At 39.4% G+C, this 27,191-nt stretch overlaps 2 protein-coding genes across 4 annotated transcripts in view; one reads left to right on the top strand and one right to left on the bottom strand.

Moving 5' to 3' along the window:
* Positions 1 to 13,971, top strand: part of LOC111229674 (ethanolamine kinase 1-like) — a 32,154-nt gene extending 18,183 nt beyond the window's left edge. Inside the window, exons 6-8 of the mRNA XM_022756097.1 lie at positions 889 to 1,049; positions 5,266 to 5,339; positions 12,879 to 13,971. Of these exons, the coding sequence (XP_022611818.1) occupies positions 889 to 1,049; positions 5,266 to 5,339; positions 12,879 to 12,948 (305 nt within the window). The 3' untranslated portion in view covers positions 12,949 to 13,971. The remainder of the gene's footprint in view (positions 1 to 888; positions 1,050 to 5,265; positions 5,340 to 12,878) is intronic.
* Positions 13,972 to 24,678: 10,707 nt separating this feature from the next.
* LOC111229733 (transcription factor SOX-6-like) overlaps positions 24,679 to 27,191 on the bottom strand; it is a 116,923-nt gene continuing 114,410 nt past the window's right edge. For 2 of the 3 annotated variants that reach the window (XM_022756198.1, XM_022756199.1), the window contains exon 16: positions 24,679 to 25,711. In XM_022756198.1, the coding sequence (XP_022611919.1) occupies positions 25,363 to 25,711 (349 nt within the window). In that variant the 3' untranslated portion in view covers positions 24,679 to 25,362. The remainder of the gene's footprint in view (positions 25,712 to 27,191) is intronic. The other variant, XM_022756200.1, reaches the window with a different exon arrangement.

Genomic DNA, 27,191 nt, shown 5'->3' with positions numbered 1-27,191 from the left:
CTCTACTTTTCTGACTTTATAACATGTTACGTTTATAGATTAATAATTGCTTGCCTCGGTGGGCTCACCATAGTAGAGACACATTACCATTAGGACTCGACCCAACCCTTAAGCGCTAAGGGTTGGGTTCGAATCCAACCCACGGCCCTTTGCTGCATGTCATCCCCTCTCTCTCACCCCAAACTTCCCTGTCTGTCTCTCTCACTGCAACTCTTAATAAAGGCAGAGAAAAGCCCAAAAAATGATTGCTGTAGTCAATGTAGAGCCAATCTCAACCATGATACTATATGTAAGCTACTGTTGAGTAGTTCCATCTGTAACATATTATATAAACTTATAGTGATTTCCATGTAAACTCTTCATTTAAAAGTAACTAGTATCTGTAGGTGTCCAATAAATACAGTGGGGTAAAAAGCAGTAATAACATGTAAATACTGAAGTACGGTAGTAAATGTACTCAGTACATGTGACAGTGTGTCTGTCTCACAAAATATAGGAAAGGCCTATTTCACTATTTTCTGACATTTTTAAAACCAAACAGTCAATTGAGAAATCTATTGTAAAAGTAATTGATAGTCAATATTTGTTGTCCTTATATTTTTATCTCCATGTTGTACTTTTCATTTGCACCACATCAACCTCACAAAGATTTTTAAAATCAGTGTTCAGCTGAAGGTGCTGTCATAAACTGGGCAATTTACTATGTGTTTGTAACATCATGTTCACTGAACTATTTGTGTGGACTGTTGACTGAGGAGATGAAATGATGTAGTTCTGTGGCAAATCTTCAAAACTGACAGTTATTTTAGTCTTTGTGTTGAATTTTCACATAGACACAAGTTCTACTGTGTGTGTGTGTGTGTGTGCGCGTGCGTGCGTGTGTTGAAGGTGTGAATGATGTTAACTACAGCCTGTATCCGAGTCGGGAGCTGCAGAGGGACTGGCTGACGGCCTATCTGGAGAGTTACAAGCACAGCACAGGACGTGAGGTCACGGTTACAGAGGCAGAAGTTACGCAGCTCTACATTCAAGTCTGCAAATTCTCACTGGTGAGTGTCTGTCTCCCCCTGACTCTGTTGAAATGTTGAAATATGTCATTATGTAGTACCTCAGCACTTTGGACAGACTTTGAAAAGTGACAAATCTCTCAACAGTTATTTCCTTTCCTAAAGTTGTGCTGTTGCAGGGACTAAAATATCTCAATATTATGAGATTAGTGTGCCCATTTCAGCAATATCCATATGTGTTTGTGCAGCCCTCTAAAATGGCAGGGCGGCAACACCTCACCATCACATTTTAACAATTTACTTTTCCAGCACCCAGAAGAAAAAAAAAAAACTCCTCAAAGAAAAACCAAAGCCGGTCCACAGCTGACCCACCGCTGCTCAGAGTTTGATGGACTCCATCTGAGTTGATTAGAAACTGCCGCAGGGAAAAATGAAAGACAGCAGCCAAAATTATTTTTCTTATGACCACAATTTTCATTCTTTGGTGGCTCAAGTGGTGCTGGGCTATCAGTCTAAAAGTGCTTTCATAGCTCAACACAATATGTAGAATTGTCTGACCAATTTCTCTTGAAATTGTCCAGAAATGATGAGAAGGCATATTACTTTTTAAAATAACTTGTGTCGCAGCCAAAAACCAGAGAGGGAGAAGTGAGAGAGAGAGAGAGAGGGGGGAAAGAAATATGGCCTGGAATGGAGTGAGAGGAGCGATAACATCATGTTGATTGAAATCAGATTTTCTATGACAAACCGAGGAGGACTCGAGGGAAGTGGGAGAAATTGATCACTGACGCTTTACAAGCCAAGTTTCCAGCTCGGCTGGTTTTGACAAGCCGTGTGTCAAAGTGAGGGACACGGAGCCTGTTAATTGAGACAATCACAGGGTCTGGTTTCATCGTTTCAAGGTGTCGGGCTGAAACTTCTTTCTTTAAAAATATACAGCGTACAGCAGCAGCTAAACGTTGATTACCTACAGTTATTCACTTCATTAACTTTTCATTACTTATCAACCATCCAGAGACAAAAGAAACAAAACATTCAAGGTCCCTTGTATAATTTCTCTTCTCGTCTTATGATAATATGAAATATTACGATGACCTGAAAACAATTTTGATAATCGATTAATTGTTAAGAGAAATTTTCTCAAATGAAATATGTGGTTTTCTCTGATAGTAAATGAACTGCCTGTATGTTTGTCTGAAGAAAACAAACAATGTGAAGATGTCACTTTGGGATTTGGGAAACTGATGGAATTTTTTTCAGTACATAAAACAATTAATCAAGTCAATTATCAGATTAATAGCTAATAAAACAATTGTTATTGCAGCACTGCTCCCATTGTCATCAGAAGTGGCACAGTAAAAGTTGTCCACACTTGGTTTGACCATTCATTTGCTCCATACAGATCTGACAAGATGTTTAAATCATCTCACATCACATCTGGAAAAACCAGATGATATCATTGATTATATTAAACTGGCTTTGACAGCAGTAATTATTAATTCAATCTGATTCTTTTTAATATTCTCCTTTTTTTATTCCTTCTTTTGTCAATTAAATTAAATATAATTTTATCTCTTTGTGCCACTTTCATGTCACTTGGTAAAAGCTTGGAATAATCAAAGTACATTGAAGTCACACCATAGTGAAGTCTCAGTCGTTAATGATACACATGAATGGTGAAAACTCAGGAACCAAGGGAAGCAGTCTGCTGTGGTGGAAGCTGTGTGGCATTGACAAAGCCTGGCGAGATGCCAAAACTCTGCGGTGTGAAGCTGGCTCTCTCCAGTCTTAATCCTTGGTGAACTGTGCCAGGACACCACGGGGTCTTTACGACTCATCCTCCCCTCCGCAGGGATCCCCCGTGATGTTGAGGCTATAGCCCGCGGCTCTGTGATGTCACTCTCCCTAACACGTCTCTCATCTCGTTTTTCTCAATGGCTCCCTGTCACCCACGGCCTCTGCTTAGTGTTAGACTAATGCTCGCTTAATGGAGAGCAGTTATTAATCATAATAGAAACACGCTCAATCTCTCTCTCCCACTAAAGACAGAGATTAGAGATGAAAATCTGCCAGTGAGGGGGAGAGAAGCCAAGGGAAAACCGCACATTGCTCTTCAAGTATTTCATTCCACCCTTTATTTGATTATCAAATAAAAATGTGATTATATCACTGGGCCACAGAACAGAGGCCTGTCTGGATCTTATTAGGACTCGCTATTAGTGGTCCTACCAAGAAGATTTACAATAAGGGTGGAGAACAACAGAAATTTATGGAGGCATGGAAGTCCGCAAGCCTAAGTGAGCAAAGCCATTAAGGAGGGAACCATTCAATACAGAGGTTTGTCATCCTGACTGAGCAGCAGCAGCAGCAGCAGCAGTTATAACACGACGACTGGAGGTCACTGAAGTGTGGTTTTACAGTTCTGCTCTGTAGCACAGGGAATGTAGCAAAACATGACACAAAAACAAAGTTGAATATTAGTGAAGCCATACAGCACCTGTGATGTTTAATTTACGTGCACCACAGTGTAAAACCACCAATGTGATCCAGATTTCTACACTTTTAAAACACCTCCCAGTCCTTAATGAGTCTATCATTCAGTTAGATGACTCCAGTTCGGTCTCCGTCAGCAAGCGTTTGCCTCACTGACGTATCCTTGAGCAAGGCGCTGACATCTGACCCCACTGTGACCTCCCTGCAGGGGGGGGGGGGCAAGAAGAAGTGTGCTTTTGAAGCTTTAATTGGATTAAAGGGGTGAATTGAGTATTGTATGGTCTTCACACGTTGTAGCTGCTGTTTCCTTCAAAGGCAACATCATGTTTTGAACTGAGAGTGCAAGCACATTACATTAAGTTGCTTGATGTTACTGCTTTAGTTTTAATAAATCACACACACACACACACACACACACACACACACACACACACACACACACACACACATATATATATATATATATATATATATATATGTATATATTGCAGAAAAAAATACATTATTCAAAATGAGAGCAACAAAATGAAACAATGAAAAATGTTTTAATTGTGTGGTACATGTAGCAACATGTAAACTGAGTTAGGTAGGGGAGACTGGGACAGTTGCAACAGGGGATGGAAGCAACAAGTCTTATTCCTCCAATCAGAAAAATGCTAGAGTGATGACACTCGCTCTGCACATGCTCAGTTAGACCCTCCTCCCACCACAAAGACAGAAGACACATTCGACATGTGCTGCTGCATTTATTGTAAAAAATCTGTTTAATATGAAAGTGATTTTTTTTTTTTCAAGCCATATTTTTGTCAAGCTGTCCTGACCTTTTGTATGAATTAATCAAAACTTACTTGGTTAGCATGTGCTAAGGTAAGTGTGTTTAGCTAGCACATGATGTTCTGTCATGCTCGTGGGGTGATGACAGTCGCAAGTTGTTGTCCCCAAGCTAAGCAGCCAAATCATTATCAAACCATATGAATAAGAGTAAGAACATATGCGATAATAATAATGATAAAGTTCAACCAATTATTTTATTATTATATAATATTGAGCAAATTATTTTGTTAGCCTCTTATCCCTATATTAGCCTGTTCTGTTCATCATAAGGAATAAAATCAATAAATTGTACTATATTCTATGCAAAACAAAAGTCAATAACTAGCATTTGAAAAATAATATTAAATACACTAATAATACTAATATTATTGTAAAAAAAAAAATACTTTCAGAGTAATATGCTAATTGAGACAAAAGCAAAGATAAATTTTGCATATTTTTAATATGTTGCAACCATCTCTGTTCCATGTTGCAATTATCCTCAGGCTTGGGGTCAGCTGCAACACCTTAATTCTTCCATTCAAATAACTATTGTGAACAATACTGTATGTCATGTATTATCATCTGTAAATGGTATGGGTAATTAGCAGACAGATGTAAGTTTAATATATAAAAGTTTGGTTGGCCTACAACATAGTCTCTGAGTAACTGAGAGAAATGCAAAAAGTGTTGCAACCGTCCCCAGTCCTAATCCAGTATACCAAGTATAAAGTCTGGCCTTGCTCTTGTTATGTTCTATAGCGCTTTATATACATATATATATATATATATTTTATTCAATTATTTTTTCAAATCTAATTCTACTTCAACACAGTGTTGGATTATCTCAAGCAAGTGTGTCAAATCTTGACAATGTGCTTTGAAATCTAGTCAGTCTGGCTAAATTAACTTCCTACTCTGGTGCTTTAAAGTTTTCTATCTTCTCCTTCAGGCGTCCAACTTCTTCTGGGGTCTCTGGGCCATCCTGCAGTCTCGCTTTTCATCCATCGACTTTGACTTCCAAAGGTTAGTACCTCTGACAGAAGCAGCTTAAAGGTCCCACGAAAACAGAAAAAACAGGAGATTTTTCCATGTGGTTACGTTGTGTCCACAGTTGGCAGTGAGTGTGTGTCTGCGTCACTTCGCATGAACATTTGTTCTCATTTGCTGAAGCTCTATGACTGTGACGTTTTGTCCATCGACAGATAGACAGGTTACAAATTGCTACTATTCAAATGGACGTCGTCTGACATAAGCAGCACCTTCACATTAACACCACCTCAACAGCTATTTAATGTAAAAACACATGAAACCGCAAAGAAAATTGTAACTCATTGGACCACCTTATTACAGCACTTAACATCATCATACGTCACTTAAATAAACACAAGTGGAAAAACACATCCTGAGCATTGAATTCAAGCTCTCAGCGTTTTATTTCAGTGTTTAGACAAACAGGATCTTCATTAGGATCGCCTGACGAAGAATTTGCTGGCAGAGAAATTGCAATAAAAGATTGGGGACTTGAGCCCAGAGTGTGGAAATATTTCTTTTTTTTTTTTCTTTTTTTTTTCCAGCGGTGCTTCAAGACTTTGTGTATCCAGAATCTGGCATAAAACAGGCAGGACAAGCACACTGCTCCCACTCCTCTTGTCACTACTAAATACAGACAAATGTTTACACATGAAATTCTCTGCTTTTCTTCACTCTTAAACCGTTTCAGCGAAAAAAAAAAAGAAGATGAAAGGCCGAGCTTTCACAAAGACTTTAAAGAAAATTAATTTCTTTTATTTCTAAACATTTTATAATCCACACAGGGGCTAGTTGTCTTTAAACAGGTCCAGGAGACATTCCTTACTACCAGCAACCAGACAATAAAGTTCAGGAGGGCAAAATGTTTCCCTCCACCCCCACTTTTCCCTCCTTTCTCCCTCCCCTGTGTGCCCCACACCCGCCACAGTTGTGATCGTGATCCTAATCACTATTGACATACGGCACCCTCCCCTCTGTGTGGCTTTTCTCTGCCCACTTGCTAGATCAGCGACAGGGCCCCCGCCTCATTTCGATCTGGACCTCGGAGGAAATGTGATCCAGAGGGGTGCCGAGGCACAGAGGCACTATTGTTCCCGTGCCGTCGGTCCTCCCTTACATATACGTCTCTCATCCCTGGCTGGGCCACGCTCGCCTGCTAGACGTCTGCTCCTCTAAGCTGCCGGCTGAGGTTGTCCTAAAGTGCAGGGTGAGGGTCGGGTTACGTTTCTTCAACTGGAGGGTTAAACTGAAATGAGCTCTGAGAGCAACCGTAACCACGGGGAACCAGGTCTGTCCCTGTAATACATACACATACACACACACACACACACACACACACACACACACACACATATATGTAGAGAGACACACATGTTTTATGCTATTTAAACGAACGATAAGGACAGACTCATGAGGAGAAGACAAAAGCGAGGACAAACTTGACTGTTGCCATCTGCACAGTCTCTTTCTTTGCAGCATGAATGATGAAAGCACACACACACACACACACTCATATATATATATATATATATATACAGTACACACATACATACAAATACGAGGTCATTTTTCTCCAACTCAAGCTGAACTGTGTCTGCCAGCCGTGTGGTTGACAAGCACAGGTCTTAGTTTTAGTTTTAACATTTTATGCATCTGTTCTGCAACATTTAATCCTGATGTCCACACCACTCCGCAGTTTTCGAGCCCCTAAAACAGAGACTCTTGGAAACGCTGCTGACCCTGTTTTAGTTTAAAAGTCTAGATGAGCAGAAACTAAGACTTTTGGAAACGATGATACAGAGTTAAAACGGTCGTCTGGACGGAGATCGTTTTCGTTTTAAAATGCCATTTTAAAATGTAAAAGTATCAGTGTGGATGTAGCCTTTGCATATTAGCATCAGCGTACAATATCAAACGCCACCAGAGCATTGAGACTGGAACATGAAACCAAAAGATTTAACATTTGATTTAATGAATAAAGCAGCTTTAACCTTAATTTACCTGTCAGAATTCTCTTCACTTAACTATGAGGTTTTACATCCCTTCTCCACACTGCACTGCTGCTTTATTCTTTGATGATAAAAAAAAAAAAAAATTCAGTTGAGGGAAGAGATAATAAGTTAGAGTTAAAACATTGTGTGTGTGTGTGTGTGTGTGTGTGTGTGTGTGTGTGTGTGTGTGTGTGTGTGCGTGTGTTTCCTCCCACTGTTATCCCCCTGAGCCAAATCTCCGCCGACTTCCCATCGAGTGACAGGCGTCGCCCGGGCCTTGTGCTTTAACCAGGGCCAGATGTAGATGTGACAATAGGGAGCCACAAGGGGAATGCAAAGCCGCCCTCCCTCCACCGTGCGTATTTACTTTCCTTATATGATTTTATTCATGTGTTGAAAGTGTCTGCGAGTCAGTGGTTTAGATTTGTGGACGTGTTGGCAAGGCGAGCCGTTATTTGACAAAGACATTATTATGAGGAAATGAATGAGGAGGAGGCCCACTGTTTGGAATAGCCTGACTGCAAAATTGGGGGGAATTGTGCACAAAAGCACATTGTGAAAGGGAATACCTGCTTTGGAGGGAGTTCATTTTCCTCTCCTTCTGCTAAATAGAAAAACATCTCAGTTTCATCTCTGATGATGATAAACGTTGAGCACGCTAGTTTTAGGTGTCGGCCTTAATAAAAACAGGGATGAATGGGATTGTCTGTGAAGGCTGCTGTTCTTCTAAATGGGTGTACTCACATGTAATTTCACTTATGCTGGGTGTGGAGGGGACAGGTAATTAGATTAACGGTGCAAAATGCTTTGAACAGAGGTTTTTTTTTTTTGTAGAAGCTTACATTGAAACTCTTTTGACTTTTTATTTTAAATAACTAAATGTCCACTTAATGATTTTGAGATTTATCAAGTGGTGTTCAATTATTTTGCATCCTGTTAGTTTAAAAGTGTCATTTTAATGTGAGTGAGGACTTATTTTTTAGAATAAGAGCATCATCTTACTGACAAAGTTAATGGGACATGTATTTAAAATCAGTTGACAGGACTCTGTATTTTGTCTGTGTGCACGCCAACACTTCAATAGAAATTGTGTCTGTTCTTTAAAGTATCTGGCACAAATATAAACTACATCAAATCTGGAGAACTCACTGACAAAATCAGTGACAGATACAGTGACAAACCAGGTCATCTTTCAGAAATCAAAAAACCTCATGAAGTGTTTTTGGCTTCCTGATCCAAGTCCTTTAATACTGGGTATGTGTTCATCCCAAAACCAATCCAATATATTTATTAAATATGTATCTGATACAATGAATTAACAGCTGTAGCTGTAGCCTTTTAAATTAGACTAAATTTAACATACGTGGTACTTGATCCAAATACAGAAGGTCCCAGTCTATATAGTGTTATTTTTTGTGGTACGAGACATATGATGAGTGAAATAAACATCAACACCATGACTGAGTGTTTCCACCTTGAACTGCAGTGAACCAATGACTCAGTGTCTCATAAAAACAGATTCAAATGTTTCATACTTCACAAACCTAAGGAACCAGTCAACTTGTGGGGACAGGGGGCGGGGCTAAATAAACCTGAAACCTTGTCAGTACAGAGAGAGAGAGTTAGCATTAGCATAAGCGCTAACACTGTGTCAGCCACTGCCAGTTACAAGCTAACAAACAACATAAACAAATAAAAGACGCTAACTGCGCTAACCGTTCTGATCCGTCTGCTAGTCTCTGGTTCTGGTCTCAGACTCCTCATCTGAGTCTGGGTCTGACTGAGGCTCAAACATGTGGATGAGTCTCTCTGATGTTTCCTTCTCTAACCGTCTTAATGCTCTCTGCTCTTTCACCTGTCCACCTGGAGCCAGCAGGTGGTGGGCGGGGCACAAGGCCTGATCCAGATTTCTCAATCAGGAAGTAAGAGTAATGCTTCCAGTTTTTTTTTTTTTTTTTTCACTTTTTATGTGTGAAAAACATTTTGAACAAAATATTATTCATAGCAGAGGATTTTTATTTTTGTTACATAGTTTAAAAAGTCTACGTGTAAGTTTAAAAAAGCTTTAATACTATAAAGTTGATAAGTTTCAATTACTGAGTGTTTGCCGGCTGAGTGTTTAGGACACTGCTCTTTGCTAACAACAATGAGGAGAGATACTGCAAAATATTTAATAATGGATTTGGTCAGAACAAATCTGCATTTTGTCTGAAGTCAGAGTCATGCGAAACAACCAGTGTGGCCGCATCATTTTTCACATTCACACACTCTAATTTTCACTCACATAGGCAGTGAAATACAGTAAGTAAAGGCTCCACTTTTAATTCAGTATATTTATACTGATCCATGATTCTGTCTTTTGCCTAATAATTAACAGAAACTGAATCTGGAAGATCGTCATGGAGAAATGTGATGTTCACAGCTGAACAGCTGCCATAGATGCAGTCACAGCCCAACAGGTGTTTTGTTTGTCCAATCAAGAGGAGAGAAGGCTTCATGAGAGAAAACTGTCAATCATCCTCTGTAGCACACGCTTTACTTAAAATTATGTCTGTCCAGAGAAAACGCCAGTGAGAGTTTGCCAAGCCACAATGAGAGAAGTGAAAATTGCATACAGGTTCTGCTGCCAGGATTTCTATGCCCCAAATTTTTATTAACAGCTTAGTTGTATAGAAACATAATGTCTAGGAGACAGGGTTAAAGTTGGATACATACTATATATAACACCTACCTCTTTCAACAAGCTACTGGTGTATTGTATATCTAAAGATGACCCACAAGTGAAGCAAAGAAACTACAAGAAAGAAAGAACTCTTGCAAAGAACAGACAACAGAACCCAGAGATACAGGTAGGGAAGAGAATGATGGAATACAAGTAACTAAAAGGCATGTGCCTGAATTATCTTTTTGTCTCACCGGCAATAAGTGATAGAAAACTGATTCTGCGTCGACGAGCTCAACGAAAGCACTGATTAAAGGACAAATTCCTCTCTATTCCTCCCATTTTCTGTGCCTTTGAAACTTCACTTAATTTCAAAGGGTAGAATATAATGGCCAAGGGCAACAGCGTACTCAGACATCAGATTTATTGAGGCTTTTGATAATATGGTTTGAAAAAATACAAAATCACTTTTGTCACAGTTAAGTTCTGAAATGGCTTTGGCACAGCTTTCAGACTCAGAGCTTTATTTAACGGGGAATTGATGCTATATTATGCAAGTTTTCAAAACAAAAACACATTGCACACCTTGAGTTATAAGCAGGGCCTGCTGTGTGACCCGGGGTGAGCACTAGAAAAACACATTATCACTAGCTCAGTGAATGTTCTGAAAGCTCCAGGGGAAGTTCATCGCGAGATATATGAAAGAGATTTTCAAGTAGTTTAAAGAACTGCTTCACACATGACACACGTTATTCATATAACATATTTAACATTTTTATTGTTATATTTTCCACATTTGTGAAGTATTGAGACACCTGTCAAGGAGCTGCTCTAATTTCACACATGAAAAGATCTGGTTACTCCAACTCTGATGTTGTGTGAGGCTCTGGAGATGCGTTTTCAAGTCTGAGAAATTGACCCCTGATGATGTCATAGTGATCATCTCAGCTCATGCTTTACACTTCAAGATTTCTTATTACAAGTTACAGCATAATCCTGACTTAATGACAAGTGCAATACTAAGTCGTATGAATACACCTTCACATAAAGTTTCCTGCTAATTTAAAAAAAAAAAAGTATGCCTCTCCGTCGGCAACGGCCACAGATAGAGGTCGTATGTTTTTGGGTTGTCTGTCCATACATCAGTCTGATTGTCCATCTGTCCCATTCTAGTGAACAGAATGTCTCAGTAACACCTTGAGGGAATTTCTCAAAATTTAGTGCAATCATTTGTTTGGACTCGAGGATGAACTGATAAAATTTTGGTGGTCAAAGGTCAAAGGTCAACTCCACTGTGACATCATTAATGTTCTGCAAAAACACCCCTGGCCGTTATTCAATGCTGTGACTTAAACACTAATTACAGCAGCCCTTCTCAGAGAGTGGTCAGTGGACCACCAGTGGTCCGCGATTACATTTGTTAAAATATCATGTTTTGAATTTCAGTTTTGTCAAACTATCTGCGAGTGTCCACAAAGCCCTGTAGCGAGTAGCACACACGTGTTGTTTTCAATATTAAATCAACTGGTATGTAAATTCAAACATTATTATTTGAACTGGCTGTTTTGCAGTGTTGTTGGACTTCACTGCAACGAACCGTTTGGCGACACTGTCTACTCACGTTGCTACGACAGTTTACAGTTTATGTTTTACGATGCACGTCAAAAATGATCATTTAAAAGGAAATGTGGACGGTGCTTAATCAGTTCAATCAGTTATCAGTAGTAACTCTTAAGACCTGGTCATTGAACAGAAAATCAAATGAAACCTCCGACACAATGAACACAACAGACAAGCTACAGCGACTTGATGCAAGTGCTGATGATGAAAACTTTGTATCAGCTGATACTTTTCCACACGAGTTCACCACAGTACTGCTGAAGCAGTAGGCCTTACTGGTCTTGTTGATGTTGGGAAGTTAGGTGTTCTGTGAGTTTTATTTCAATGGTTAAGTCCTTGGTCTGACAGAACCACTGCACCAGAGGAAACTTTACAAACAAAACAAAAGTGCCAATTTTAAATGTTCTGTTTTGTCCTTTAATCCAATAAGATTTTGCTTAATGATCTTAATTTACTGTGTACAGACATGGACAAGTTAGTTGTGTTGCAGACTTGATTTTCCAGCATGACCATGTAATTTTATTTGTTTAAATTGGACTCAGAGGTGTAATGTGTATGGAATATTGTGTATATCTCATGTTTTTATGCAACAATTTAAGTTATTTCATACATTTGTGTGATATTTGAAATAACTAACTAAATGGGATATTTGTTGTTACATTTAATGTACACTCATCCTTTGATAATCAAATTCCTACTGTATCAAGTAACAAGAGAGTGGTTTTAGAAAGTCAATCATTTTTATATTTTAATTAACTATGTAAAGTGTATAAAATTCCATATAAGTGGACATTCATCTTGGGTCTTGAGTTAGGTTTGTGAATGTTTCATGAATCCACCTTCATTAAACTCAATATGATTTTCGAGTCTGGTCACTTTTCAGAGGAATTCATTGCATCCTTGTCCGTTTATCTATTGATCTATCCAATTTTTCCTTACACCTGCCTGAGTTTAACCCAGCACACACTGCACTCTAAAAGATGAAACACTTTTTTACTATTATCAACATAGTTGCTGGCATAAGGACAGGTCAGCTGAGGATAGATTTATGTATTTGTATTGTGTTTGTATGAATTTGAAACCTATAGAAGAAAAACTAGAATGTCAGACAGGAATGTTAGAGCATATGCAATAAAAGTCCAGGGTCAGATTTGAAGCCAGTACTTTGTTATCATAGAGCAGGAGACTTGAAATGCTGCCATTTTACAAAATTGTCTGTGTTCTCTGACGACTGTCTTCTGCCCTCTGCTCTCCTCCCAGATACGCCACAGCACGACTCAACTTCTACTTTGAGAAGAAAGAGGAATATTTTGGCCTGACAATGAACTAGAGACAGAGGACAAAGGACCAATGAGTTTTAAATGAGAAGTAGCCTTATCTGCTTTGTGTGTCCAAGAAGAGTTCTTACTGATGTGACCCGTGTCCTTCCTTGTTGCACTGAACAATATCATCTGTGGATGGAAGGCACAGAATAAGCTTATAAAAGTGCTCCCCATTGTTTGTTATTTCAGGCTGAAGTGTGAGTTAATATGTTTTGCTATCACTGTGATTTCTAAAATATTTGTTTTACCACAGTCACTATGCCGATAAGCTTATTTGGCAAATTGAGATGAGACTGACGCCAGAAACACATTAATTGTTCCCACATTTAGCCGGGTCGCATAAAGCCACAAAAACTGAGCCTGATCATAAAACCCGTAAGAGAGTTATTTGCAGGCTTATTCAGTGCGTACCGCAGTTCTGATGGAAAACAAGTTTTCATTTCAACTTATTTACTGCACCGAGCAGTGCATTATTTTAAATCTGTCTCTGTCCTTAAGACTTGTTAAGCTGCTTTGTCGGCACCTCACGGATGTTCATCAAGCAGTAAATAGCTTATTTGTGTCAAAATAGTGTGTAAAGACAGTATTTAATTCTGATTCTACATAAATCATGTCACAAATTTTTCCTTTCATTAGTAAATTGTGAAATGCTTCACCTATTTGTCCACATTATAAAAGTGCTTCAGCCCAAAAGTCAGTGTAAAAAGCGTCTTTGCTCCCTGACCGACTGAAAGTGCTGTTACTACACCTCCAACAGACTCCTTCAGAATGGGTCATTTTGATTTGAATATAACTAACTTTTCTTTTCTTTAAATACCATAGTCTACCTAACAGTGGGGACACACTACACTGATGTCCTTACCACACGCTTCCTTGTTGCAGGTCATTAACTTGTCTGAAATGTTCACTGAGTCAATGACCTAGTGAGTGTTTTAGAATTCAGATCAATGCATGATACAAGAAGACAATCTACATTACATATACTGTAATAAAAGAATATGATGGTTGGTTGGCAAGACGTGTAGGAAGGACTTCTACACTGGAAAACATCAAACAGGAATTTAGTGGAATCAAATAATCTTTAATTAATAACTTTACAATATATAAGTTTCATGAAGTGAATTCAACTTAAAACAAGATCTAGTTTTATTTTCAGACCACTTCAGAACTTACAAACATGAATTCACCTGACTGTAATTCTTCTTACATGAATGGATGAGTTGAATGAATGAACTGTGAACACACATGATGGGAATTTGCTCTGTGTTACATATATATATATATATATATGCATATACAATACATGCTGAGATAAGTTATGGTTGTTTCCGTTCAGTCAGAATGATTATAATGTATGAAGGTCACTGGGAGCAGCCTCGCATATTGTGTTTGAGCTTGTTTTCTCAAGTTGAATGAACTCACCTTCGTTGGTTTTCCATTTTCACAACTTAAAGATTTTGAACAAATTATTTAACTTTAAATTAAGTCAGAAACGTACATTTTGAAGTTGAACCAACTGAAAAGGATTTACAGCCCAGGAGGTCGCAGCAGACGTTTAGACTTGTCACATGAGAACTAGCACAGGTGACAGTAATAACACTGATTGGTTGATCGGCTGGGTTCCATTAGGTTCAGTGAGGTATGAGAAGCCGGTATGCTGGGCCCAGAGAAGAAATACATACTGCACATGCTGCGGCCGCAATTAATACAGTTTAACTGTATAAATACTTTCCTGCTTAACGCGTCCCAGTATTTGTCATCAACAGGGTCTACAGTGACAGTTAGTCAGTTTAATACTATTCTGATCCCGCCCTCATCATTTGGGACGTTTCAAGTTCATGATCATGTGAATCATGAGTCCGTGATTCCGTGTCAACAGTCTGAATAATGAAACCCAGCAGAGCTGCGGCTGGTGGAGGCTTCATCACTCTAAAGTTCCTCAGTGAACAAAGACACAGACCACCAGCAGGATTTTGATCAGCTGATGCCAATATATTAAGCATCATGTGACTGATGTTGTAACTAAATGAATACAATGCTCCATTTGTTACCGAAATGCAGTTAGTATTGATTAAGTCGTTCATCGTTTAAATAAAACAGTTGCAAAGGAACAGACAGGCCATTAGGAATTATGGACAAAGAATTTTGCAAATTAGGAACCTCATCTGCACCCACTCCGGCCACCCACCCACCCTTAGCTATGATACCAACATGGTCAATTATTAAAATATTAAATAATACACTATGTAAGATGCTCCACTGCAAATATTTTGATTGCCAAGTTTGTAACAAATAAATAACTGAACAAGTAAACAGCTCTGTCTCTGTATTATCTATCTCACCTGTTGCCTCTCCCACAGAGAGGAGGGGCTGAGTGACTCAATGCTCTACAATAAACTAACATTTCACCATTTTGAAATATCAAAAAAACTGAAAATCAAAATGTGGTAGGCTGCCACAAATAAATCAGCGTACGAGGAAACACCGCACGTTCAGCGATGCTTCCTTTTTTTTTTTTTCAGCCAGAAATTTGGACAGTCCCTCTTTGCTTCTTTCATTTTCTCGTTCTCTCTTTACTCTGGCTTTTTCTGTTTTTTTTTAGCCACTGATTATTGGTGACTCAGCATTTTGACTCAGTTTACTTAGTTTTCCTTAGTTTAGTGTGTTCTGCACATCTGACCAATGCATATTTATCATATGTAAATACAAATACATTGTATTGTCGGTGCTATAAGTCAGTCAGTAAATTGTCATCTGTACTCTTTGACAACATGATGTTTTTATGTTATAGACAGACTCAGTGTGTCCCTGAATCCTCTATTGTCCACATGTAACCTGACAGGACCTCAGCAGCCTGAGCTTTGTTACATCACTGCAGTGTGTAGAATGAAAGCTATTGTCAGCTGCTGCAGACAGGGTGGCTAACAGTGACTTTCTAAGAACTGACAGCTGTATGTCATGTGTTTAGCTATGTGATGTCAAGGCTTTGATAAGACTGTAGATTTCTAATGTCATAATGTGTTGCGTATGCGATGATATCTGTGCGGTCGTTCCTGCCGGATGTCATCTTGCTGCTTTTCAGCTCCTCTTCAAACACAGAGGTCAAAAATACGATCAAGTGCTCTTCTTTTGAAACAATAACAAAAAGGGCACCGCAGGAAAAACCTTCTCCCCTTTTTTTATGCTTCAATCAAACCTACATAAAAAGTAAAGTGATTATAAATCAACAAAACAATATGAGGAGACAGCAGTGAGCGCTGTAATTGGTGGTTCCACATATATCAAATGCAACTTTTTACTCAGTGATCTGAGGCTACAATAATCTTCAATGCTGTGTTTGAGAGCGGCTCGTGATCAAAGGTGTTTCAGCCCTTTCTCATGTGGGTAATGTGGCTACTGCAACCTGTAATCAATAGGTGTGCATACTTCCATATGAGGCACAACTGCAGGGGACACTAGTTCAGTTAAAGTATTATGATGCGTGCATTACAACCCATCTCTACTACGACTCATATTTACACACAACTAATTTGTTTTACTGTACGCAATGGAGGGGGAACTGTAACGCCACCTGGGTTCTGTTCACTGGTGATGGGTTTGTTGCAGTGCAGGAGAAAGTGTGGCGTTACACTGCAGTGAAAACTCGTGGGGAGGGAGGCGGGGTGGATGGCAGAGAGTACAAAGCTCGTTAGCTCGACAGTCTAATCCTTCAAATCAGTGTCGACTTTTTCAGTCTTCTACCAAGACCGTGACCTTTCTCAAAACCTAACCAAGTGCTTTGGTTTGCCGAACCTTGTGATATATTCGTCATAACCACAATGTTTCCAGAACCTTAACCAAGTGCTTTGAGTTGCCTAAACGTAATCATGAAGCCCTTAATCAGGCTTTAGTTGCCAGGAGTGGATTCTGTAGGGAAAACAAATGGAGACAAAACTTGACAAAACTCACCACACGGTCCAAGGTTTAGTAGCGGTTCCGCAGCTTTTGATCATGTCACATGGCCACACACCAACAACCGTACAGAGCATCATTAAATCCGTCTTGCAAAAACCCTTTTGAGTTTAACCTTTCAAACCTTTTATACATGCTCCGACCTGTAGGACTTTGGCCTTGGTAGTGCTACCGTAGGTGTGTTTTGGTCTGTACCTCAATCTTCACACAACCGTGACAAATTATGCATTGTTTGAAAACTCGCAGTCTCCTGATTCTATCTGTGCAAAGCATTTTAGCATTTTCCACATGTCACTGCAACAGAACTGGTTCAGACTTGTGGCTATGGCTCCAAAGTGTTTAGTTACTACAGGCCTTATATTCCCTCTTTTATGCTAAAGTTTATAGAATGGATAAAAAAAAAACATATATTTCAACTTTATAGCATATTTGTTCCTCTGTAAATTTCTTTCAGTATCTCTTCTTCACATTCTGAGTTTTTGGTTGTGAAATAAAAAAAAGAAAGAAAGGAGACCAGTGTTATGACTGTAAACGAAAAGGCTGAAGAACAGTGACCTTTTTTATTTTTGGATACATTATTTTTGGGCTTTTATACAAAATGGTGGTTTCTGTTTAAAGATTAAGGAGTTTCCCAAAAACGTTGTCATAGAAGACTGGATTTTATTGTAGTTTAATGAGTCCGTCCCACCCACAGGAGATTAGGAGCATCTGAAGAAGTTCTTTAACCTGCAGGATGAATCTCAAACTGCATGTTTAGTATAAGTTCTTATCATTTTTGTTAATTTGTGACATCACCTTCAGAAACACAGAGAGCTGACATTAAAACGCTCTAAACCGCATGTGCATGCACTCACTCTGAAGTGCTGCAGAAATTTAAGAATTTAAGAGTTTATAAAGATTTATTTGTAGGAAATACTCTTAACTACTAAGATCAATTGTTATTGGGAAACATTCATTGCATTCACTACCAATATATTTTTTTACATCAAAATTTAGAAAATATGTGATGCTGTGAAACTCCGGTCCATCAATCCACCATCCCAGCCTCCACACCTTTACTTTCTGCCTGGCTACGTAAAGGGGAACACTACTACTTGCATTTGCAGTGAACCTCTGCTTTCAAAGTATAAATCCTGTTTATAATTCCTAGAGAAACTGTGGCAGTAAAGATCGAGGTTAAAACTCTTGAAGAAAAGGAGGAAGTGAATACCTCTACTGAGATGAAAATATCAAACCATTGAAATTGTAATATATTGAAATATTAGAAGGACGGTAAGGTGGTGCAGTGATTAGCAGTGTCGCCTCACAGCAAGAAGGTCCTGGGTTCGCACCTTAGTTCAGTCAGGGCCTATGTATCTGTGTGGACTGGTTTCCCTCCAGGTACTCCGGCTTGGTACGGCTCATGGATGGAAGAAATGTTACTCTACATTTTCATTAGATTGAGAAACATTCAAGTGTGAAACTTTCTATTGTTTTAATCCAAGGTTGTTGAGCTTGTCTTCTAAACTGGTAGCAGGGAGAGCTTCGTACCGTTTTAACCAGTGAACAATGAGTTGATGTGCAGTCAATGAAACAAACACATCGGACTATGCAAAATGGATGCAACATGCTCAGAAACATCTGAGTCCCCTCCTCTGCATAACTGTGTCTAGTGTCTTTATCTCTGAGGAGAGCACAAAAGAGAATGTGATTGTAAAATCAGTAGAGAGGATGACTGCAGGTCAAATGAGGGGAGGACTGGCAACAATGGCGTTCTTTACCTCCCCGTGTTCGCACACAGTTCCACTGATCAAGGCTACAGCAGCGTCTTTGAGTCAAACAATCCAGCTGCTTTCAAAGTGGCATTTTTCGTTAAACATATAATATTTAATTAGCGGACTAATGCACTTAAAACGACCCAAGGACTTATCCTCAAAAAGGAAAAATTGGCCTTTTGTCCGTTGCCCATTTTCCTGAATAAGTGCTGTAGATTTTTTTTCAGTTCTAACTGCATTAAAAAAAGAAGTATAGGCCTTTATGCAATGTTTCAAAGACATGGAAACACAGACATAGCTAAAGCAACTCCTTTCAAAGGGATTTTTTTTGTATGATTTTCTTTTATTCAGGTAATGCATTCAGCTTTTTTGTTATTGTTGAAGGCCTCCCAAGGCTGCTGACCTTTGGAATTCTAATAAGCCCCCCTCCCAATTTATAATTGTTTTCATTAGCTAAAAATTGTCCAACAATGTATTCAAGGGAAGATTTTACAATACAACTAATGCACGGTACATGTTTTCCTAAAATGAGATTGATTTGCTTTATCAGGATGAGTATATTAGGAGAAATCTTTTTTTTGTTTGCATACATTGTGTAATTGAAGGGGTGCATACAAAGCCGTACTTAAAACACATGCTTTGTCCATCCATCCATTAGCTTAAGAGACAAACAACCATGCTGGCATTAACACCTACAGGCGTAAACTCCACACGGACCAGCAGTCAGGTTCAAACCCAGAACCTTAACCACTGCCCATCTGTGCCGCCTACACACACTTTATATTCTAGTGTCATATTAAGTCCTACTACCTTTTCCATATATATATATATATATATATATATATATGTATCTGAAGCAACAAGTTGAAGCAAGTCCTGACATTGTCTTTATGGCAATGTCAGTCTGTTTGTCTGTCAATCCATAATTGTGGTTCAGACTGTAATATCTCAATTATTATTTATTTTATCTTTTTATTTATTTTTTAACTTCATATATTCATTTGTTTTTATTTATTTCATTTTTTGCAGATCTTCATGGTCCCCAGAGGATGAATCCTCCTGACTTGGGTGGTTCCCTGACTTCTTCTGTAGTGCCACCATGAGGTTGGCATATGTAGTTTTGGGTAAAATTTCTTTTAATGAATTTTATATACAGTATATACACATTCATGTTCCCCTCAGGATGAATTGTAATACCGTGGTGATCCCTTGTCTTCATCATCTAGTATCGTCATCATCAGGTTAAAATTTCAGTTTCTAAATACATGGAAAATTAGAGAAAGACATCACCATCCTCCTCAGCTGTCGGCCTTTGGTGGTTCCCCAGCAAAGATCTACCAGAGAACAGATGTTTGGTAGAGTATATGAATCAGGTGTGTTTTGAACAAACAGAAGAAGAACATTAGATTAATAGACACTGCAAACTGAAACAAACCACTGCAAAAATGCTATTTACATTTTTGTTAAGAAAAAAAAACATGTCTGACCTCAAATGACCTGAATTTTTTGTATGAACTTTGTTTTTATTCCACATGATTAAACTTGCATCGTGTTGAAATTCACTGAAAACAGTTTCACTCTCAATTAAATGTTGACATCTAGACGACTTTGTACCTACAAAATCACACTGCTCACTGAAACAGGATCAACTCAGCGGAAGTGCAGGGGTCAATTATCCTCCTTTTGATTCAAAAGCATTTGAATGATTAAGCATCATGAGCTCTTAGCTCAAAGAGGACGGCAGCGCGTTGCAGCACCGTGACCATTCTGTGCGCTTTAATGAGTAGTGGAGCCTCCATGATCATAAACATGGTGGCTTTGATGCCTCATTGAAAGAGCCTCTCCAACACGTCTGAAGGGGGCTCCTCCTTTGTAATAACAATTTATAATTCTCTTGATCTAAAGGCCCGATCAGTGAGGAGGGGAAAAAAAGACAAGAAAGGATTTTGTTCTTTCTACTCTTCAAGATGGTTTTTAAAAATCAAAAAGTGAATTTGCCTAGGGGGTCCATCCAAGACCAGGCTTTCATGAAGAAACCATGTCATTATACCTCATCAACCCCCCCCCACACACACACACACACACACACACACCCCCCGCCCTCCTCAACCTGACGAGAAAGAAAGGTAAATTCAAAGCCTGTGTAATTACCGCTCAGTTTATCACTATGTCAATTTCTCTCCCTCACTTGAGAAGAACAATTAGCACGATAACAAGGCGAGCTGTCACTCTGTACTCCCAGACATCCAGGTTTATACCTCTCTTCTCTTCTCGTTCGTCTGGTCTCAGCGATGATGTGTTCGGTAACTGCAGTTTCCTGGTTGATAAACAACACAACTCATCCGTTCACATGAAAAGGATCATTGGATCTTCTTTAAAGTTCCCTCCTCTCAAAAGTGTGCTGCTTCCTGACACCTCACACGGGTGTTTGAACTTCACTGAGCAGATTGATGTTGGCCTGTGTGCACAGTTTGACGCTAGAAGGCTGTTTTCACGCTCATCTGCTGCAGGGGGAAAACTTTCTCTGAGCGATGATTTTGTGACATCACAACGAGTTTGGAAGCCAAATCACGGTCTAACAGGCACCTTACAAAAGTGAGACGTGGAAACTTTTTAGTTCCTCCTCTGGTGTAATGTAAGTACCCTTTCTGAAAGAGTAAATGTAATTTTTCACATTTTTAACGAGGTAATTTAACTTTTTTTGTGTAGTATTTTTGTGTGTTAACACATATCTGAAGGGCACTAAACCAAACTGTGTGGAACCCTCCTCATTAGGACAATTCAAGAGTGCATCAGCTGAATTACCACAGAAACTACAGTCTTCTACTTGTTTTTTTTACAGACTTGTTTTCAGACCCCACCCAGCTCTCACACTCCATGAATACAACAATTATTTTCATATATGACATGAGGTCCACTTGACTAATCTCTTTACATGTAGCTACCAGTAGCTTTAACAACTGGGAAAACTGAACGGAAAGTGAGGATTACGTCAGTTTCCTTCGGGGATTAATGAAGTTTGTATGTATATATCATATCATATCACATATATATATATATAAATGTGTGTATCATGCTATGCAACCATGACTGCACTATGATGAACTACACAATCCTTTGTTAAGGTGCTGAAAGCTTTGCACAAGCAAGCACACACAGAAACAATCTGTCAACTTGCAAACAGCTAAATGTTCATCCTGCAGAAAGGAAAAAGGAAATGTAAATTATGATGACTTATTTAACGAGATTAGCATGGCAACAGCACAAGTATGATTTCAAACACCCCTCCCAACCAAGAGCTATAGCACAGCGCGCACACACACACACACACACACACGAATGCACACAAAGGAGTGTGTGACAAACTTGCCGGCGCCCCTCGCAGGGTGACGCTACAGTTGATTTGGGAATTACAATTAGATTTATGATGTGGCTGCATATGGCTGCGCTCTCTGTTTCCCTCTCTGAAATGCTGGGATTGGCTGCAGCGAGTACCGGCGCCGTGGCGTATACACCACAGCACAGTCAGAATGTGTGGCGTTACCTCACACAACACATACACACACACACACACACACACACACAATGGAACAATAGGCCACATTTACTGTAATGGGCCACCAAAATATAAAGACGGAGTGGAATAGCTCTACTTTGGAAACAGAAAGCCTTGTGTTGGAAATTATTAGATCCCTGGAAAGTAAGTGCACTATTCAAGAGTAATGGAAATAAAAATTCATGCAGCACTACCTGAATCTTGTGCAGAGGGCTTTCACACGCAGAACACAATAGGTACGAGTGCTTTTCTGTAAATATAGTTGTGCAAAATATTCAACTCTCAGTCAAAGAAACACTTGAAAAACAAGGATGAAGTGACAGGTTTGCAAAGAAATTCTCAAGTCAAATTTTTATTTATTTATTTATTTGAATTTTTTTTTTGATTGTCTTTCTCACCAAGTTTTATTGACACTTTTTAGAGCCAAAGCTGGCTAATAAATACAATGAAATGTTAAAACGCACAATTGAATTTCAAATACAATACTCATCACAAAAATGTGTATGACCAGAAAATGTGTGTTCTGCTTCTGCAAGTCACAACTGACAAAGAGCATGAGGTTACCTTTTTTTTTTTTAAAGAGGTCAGAGGTGATGTGACCCCTTCAGGCGGCGCTAGAGCTGCAGCAACGAAAAGTTTTTTTTGCTTAAATAAATGAAATGCTTCTAAAGAAATGGCAATTTACTGGTGCCTGGCATGTACGAGGCCTCCTCAACTTTTGACTGTTCTAATTTATAATGTTGAAAATCAAACAACAACTTCACATTAGTCAATACTAAAAAAAAACAAAAAAAACATAGAATTTATATCCAGTGCTTAGGATGTGTATGACACTAACAGAAATGTCTATGCATGAGGCTTTTTCCCATAATGCAAGCAGAAAAACCAATGTTCAGTCCCAGCTTGTGAAGCTTTTCCAAGTAAAAAAAAAAAAAAAATTGCCAGATATGGTCACGAAGAGAAGGCATGGGAAACAACTAAAACAGAGCACCCAGAAACCACCTGAGGTCACAGGTGTTGAAAATGGAAACATGTTCAAACTGCGGAGATTGTGGTGAAAAGAGACAAAGAAAAAAAAAAAAAAAAAAAAAAAAAAAAAAAAAAATGACGTGTGTTCAGAGAAAGAATGTGACATCTGAGTAAAACAGAGGAAAAAAGCGTGCACACGCCCAGCTCGGTGCTGACCACCGGCTGCTCCGAGACCAAAAGAGGAACATCTCGCTTCAGACTGTGGAAAAACTTGTGTGTGCTCTAAACCGGGGTTTGGTTGTGACTGAGATGCTGAGTGAGAATTATGCACCTTTTTTTTTTTCCTCCATTCTTCTCTAAATAATTTACTCGTCTGTAAAATATACATGCAACGTAGAAAAGGTACCCTTTTTGAAATAACAGACCTATTAAACCCACCTTTTTTTTTTGCAACTATATAAATTCTTCTTTAAAACACAAGTTTTGTGTAACTTTCCCCACGTGATGCTGAGAAGACATTTAAAAATATTAACAAGCTAACAAAAATAGTAACATTTTGTACATTTTTCGTACCGATTCAAAGCACAATTCAAAATACAGTTAAGGGATCCAGAATATTAGAAACTCTAATCCTACAGTAGGGTCTTCCAGGGGCGGCTCCTTCCCCGCTCATGTGATGCTGATTGAACAGAGCTCAAGGTACACTTTTAAGACTCGTGAATTATCTCAAGTGTCTCGGAAATTAAGCCAAAAAAATATCTTTACCTTTAGCCTGATTGAAAGTGACAAATGCTAAATGTCGGGGGTTTGGTTCACCGTACTGTGCTGCACTTGCTGCACAATGTGTTAAGAGTGTTTGGCCTCAAGGAACTGTGGGCAATGTGGTTTATGAAAGCACCAATGCAGTGGAATAGAAGAGCAGACTCCTTCGATGCTGCGATGCTGCTCCTCTAACGGCGTCTGAAAGCCGCAGTGGCTGCCAGAGAGAGACGCAAAATGTGTGTGTGTGTGTGTGTGTGTGTGTGAGTGAGCGAGTGCGATGAGAACACATCCTCCCTGAGCGCTGCCTGTGATTGGGCCAGGAGGGGAGCCAGCAGTGACCGAGTAGGAACTCATCTCATCAGATAGAAAAAGCTGATTGTATAAGACTTTTTTGCAGCATTGGAAGTTAAGACTACAACATCCCAAGTGAATGTGAATGTAGGTTTGGCACATTTGAAGAAAATCTGTACAATGTCTGGGTACTTACCTACTTACTTGATAATAATAATAATAATAATAATAATAATAATAATGATAATAATAATGATAATAATAATGTGATATAAGGGATTTTGCTCCCTTTATTTCATTGACAATCTGAAAAGTCCTACCACTCTTTTTGTATGAAAACAAACAAAACAAAACACATTCACAAGCTGGCACATCATACCTGAGCTGGGATATTTAAAAAAAAAAAAAAAAAAAAAATCTAACAGTAATGTAATGTAAGCAGTTTGTCAGAAAAAAAAGATGTAGATGTATTCGTAAGAAACAAAAGTAAGACTATAAGATTACAAGAGCTAGGATTTATATTAAAACTTTTCAAATTTCAAGTTCCGACAGTCCAGAGTTTGTACAGGCAGTGACCTGTCAGAAAAAAGTCTATAGAACAAAAAAACAAAAAGGAAAAAAAAACACAAAAAAGTAAATACATAATGATAAAAACTAAATCACTCTTTAAACATTTAAGACCAAATAGCTGTTGAAGACCAATTCCTGATGCTTCAAAATCCATGCATGCTCTTTACAAACCACACAGCTCCATGTGTTTGTCGCTCATTTGTCCTCTCTCTCCTTCTCTCTTCTAACTCTTGTTCGCTCCGGGTAAGATTGTCAAAGTTGTAGGATACTGAAGATCATTGTCAGCTGGATGTCTGAGTATCTGTTCAGGTTGTGTTCTCGGGTCACATTTTTTTCCCCCCATCAGCCCTCTTCTTCAAATGGACGTCCATCAATACACTGTCCCAAGAACTTTCTGAGCATGTCCGCTGAGGTTAAAATCCTGTCTGGGCATGCTCAGTGTGTGACGCAGCATGTCCTGATAGGTCGCCTGAAGGTCTCTGTAATAAACTATGCTTTTAAAAAGTGTTTCTGAGTATAACGAGAGTTTTTCATTTTTCTCTTTTTACAAACTGACACCCTGAGCACACTCAGTTGGCACTGACGGCCTCCCGTGTCTCGTGGTCACTGCTATAGTCTGACTTGGGCTCGTCCTCAAAGTCCTCGTACATGTCCATGTCGTCGTCTCCGTTGGTGGGGTCGCTGGGCAGATCCAGGGCTCCGACCCCACCACCGTTGCTGCCTCCGCCACTGACGGGCTCGGACTTGACCCCATACGTGCTCTGGATGACGGGGATGGCTGGTTCAGGGCTGGCTGAGTTGCTGGAGCAGTCTGAGGTCAGGTGTGGGGATGGTGTGGCTGTCGTTGCCATGGTAATTGCGCCTGGGTAAACTCCTACCCCACCCGGGCTGTTGCCGAGAGGAATCGGTGGTTGAGGCCTGAGAAACAAGGGAAGGAGAAAAGGAAGGAAGAGAAAGAAGAAGGTGTTAAACAGAGGTTTATTTACAACAATAAACAACATTAAAGAGGCTGTGGTGAACGTGGTTTCTTGCTGGGAGCAGGTGGTGGTGATTATCGCTTGACAAGAGCTTCAGCCATCGTTTACAAGACGAGGTAATATAATAATAATACGTCCTCTGAGCAGCACTTTGTCTTCAGGGCAGATCGGAGGCTACAGTGAGTTGCTATCGGAAAAGCTAGCTGGTTAGCATGCTAACTTCAGTAGAAGAAAAGACGTGATAGAGACAAGAGTTAACACTGGTGTTTGTTTCCACCTCTGCTGACAGCTGTTGGTGAGTAAAGGAATAGAGTTTGATGCTGGACTCACAATGTTTCTTCTGGACTGGTAAGTAAACAGCTGCCAATGCTAACGTTAGCTATGTAGCGATAGCAAAACTTACAAATAGCTCCTTTAATGTTTGGTTTTAAAAAGTACAGAAATAAGGAAACATCCTCAGGGGACATGAATGTCCGTACAACGGTTCATGGCAATCCATCTGATAGTTCAGATACTTCAGTTTGACTGTAATGCTGTTAGCATTGCTAAAGAGATAAAAGAAGATAAACACACTGCATAGAAATAGAAAAATACCAAAGGTCACAGTAACAGTTCACACATCAACTGCTGATGATGTTACGAGGCTGACAGCTTTTGACTGATCGGATACTGATTCATTTTAACCTTTGAACAAACTGCTTTGAACAAAACATTAATTCTGAGGCCACTTAAGATAACAGCAGCGCTTCTCATCCTGGGGCATGTCCTAACACGCAGCGCTCCCCGCCAGCTCGCAGCAGCGTCGGCTAAATAACTTGTTAAGATACAGATGGAATGAGGGTAAACGTACATCACTCAGACGGGCCCTCTGGCTCCTCAAATGAGCCACATAAAGCAGGAAAATTGCTGTCACTTTTCTCACCTAACAGTTTTCACTCCTCTGTCTCCTGAAACAATTACCGCTGTCCGCCCTGACGGACTCATTTTCACATTAAACTCTTTAAAACAACAGCGGCCTAGTTATATGGAATGTGCCAGAAACTGCTTGTGTACTGGCTTCCAGAAGCTATTTGATTTAACTTTGATTGAAAGTCCAGGCCTGGAGAATCATACCCCTTTTTTCTTTTTTTTTTGCATTTGCTTGACCACACACAGTAAATGTGGCATTTAGCTCGTGACGTCTGCCTCGCTCTTGTTCCCTCTCAAACATCTGCTTACATTTCATATTCCACTATGTCTGTCTGTGTCCAATTTCACTGCCCGCAAGCGCCCCGCATTGTCCTAATTTAATAAATGACAAGCTATTAAAAATCGCTCCTATTCAAAGCCGTGGCCTCTGGTAAATCCATCTCAAACACAGGCCACTGAGATGGCTTTAAACACATCCATGGCTGGTTCCTATTAAGACAATGCCACTGTTT

Source organism: Seriola dumerili, unplaced genomic scaffold, assembly GCF_002260705.1.
Source record: "Seriola dumerili isolate Sdu_G_001 unplaced genomic scaffold, Sdu_1.0 BDQW01000242.1, whole genome shotgun sequence".
NCBI lineage: Eukaryota > Metazoa > Chordata > Actinopteri > Carangiformes > Carangidae > Seriola > Seriola dumerili.
This window is presented reverse-complemented; position numbering and strand designations above follow the sequence as displayed.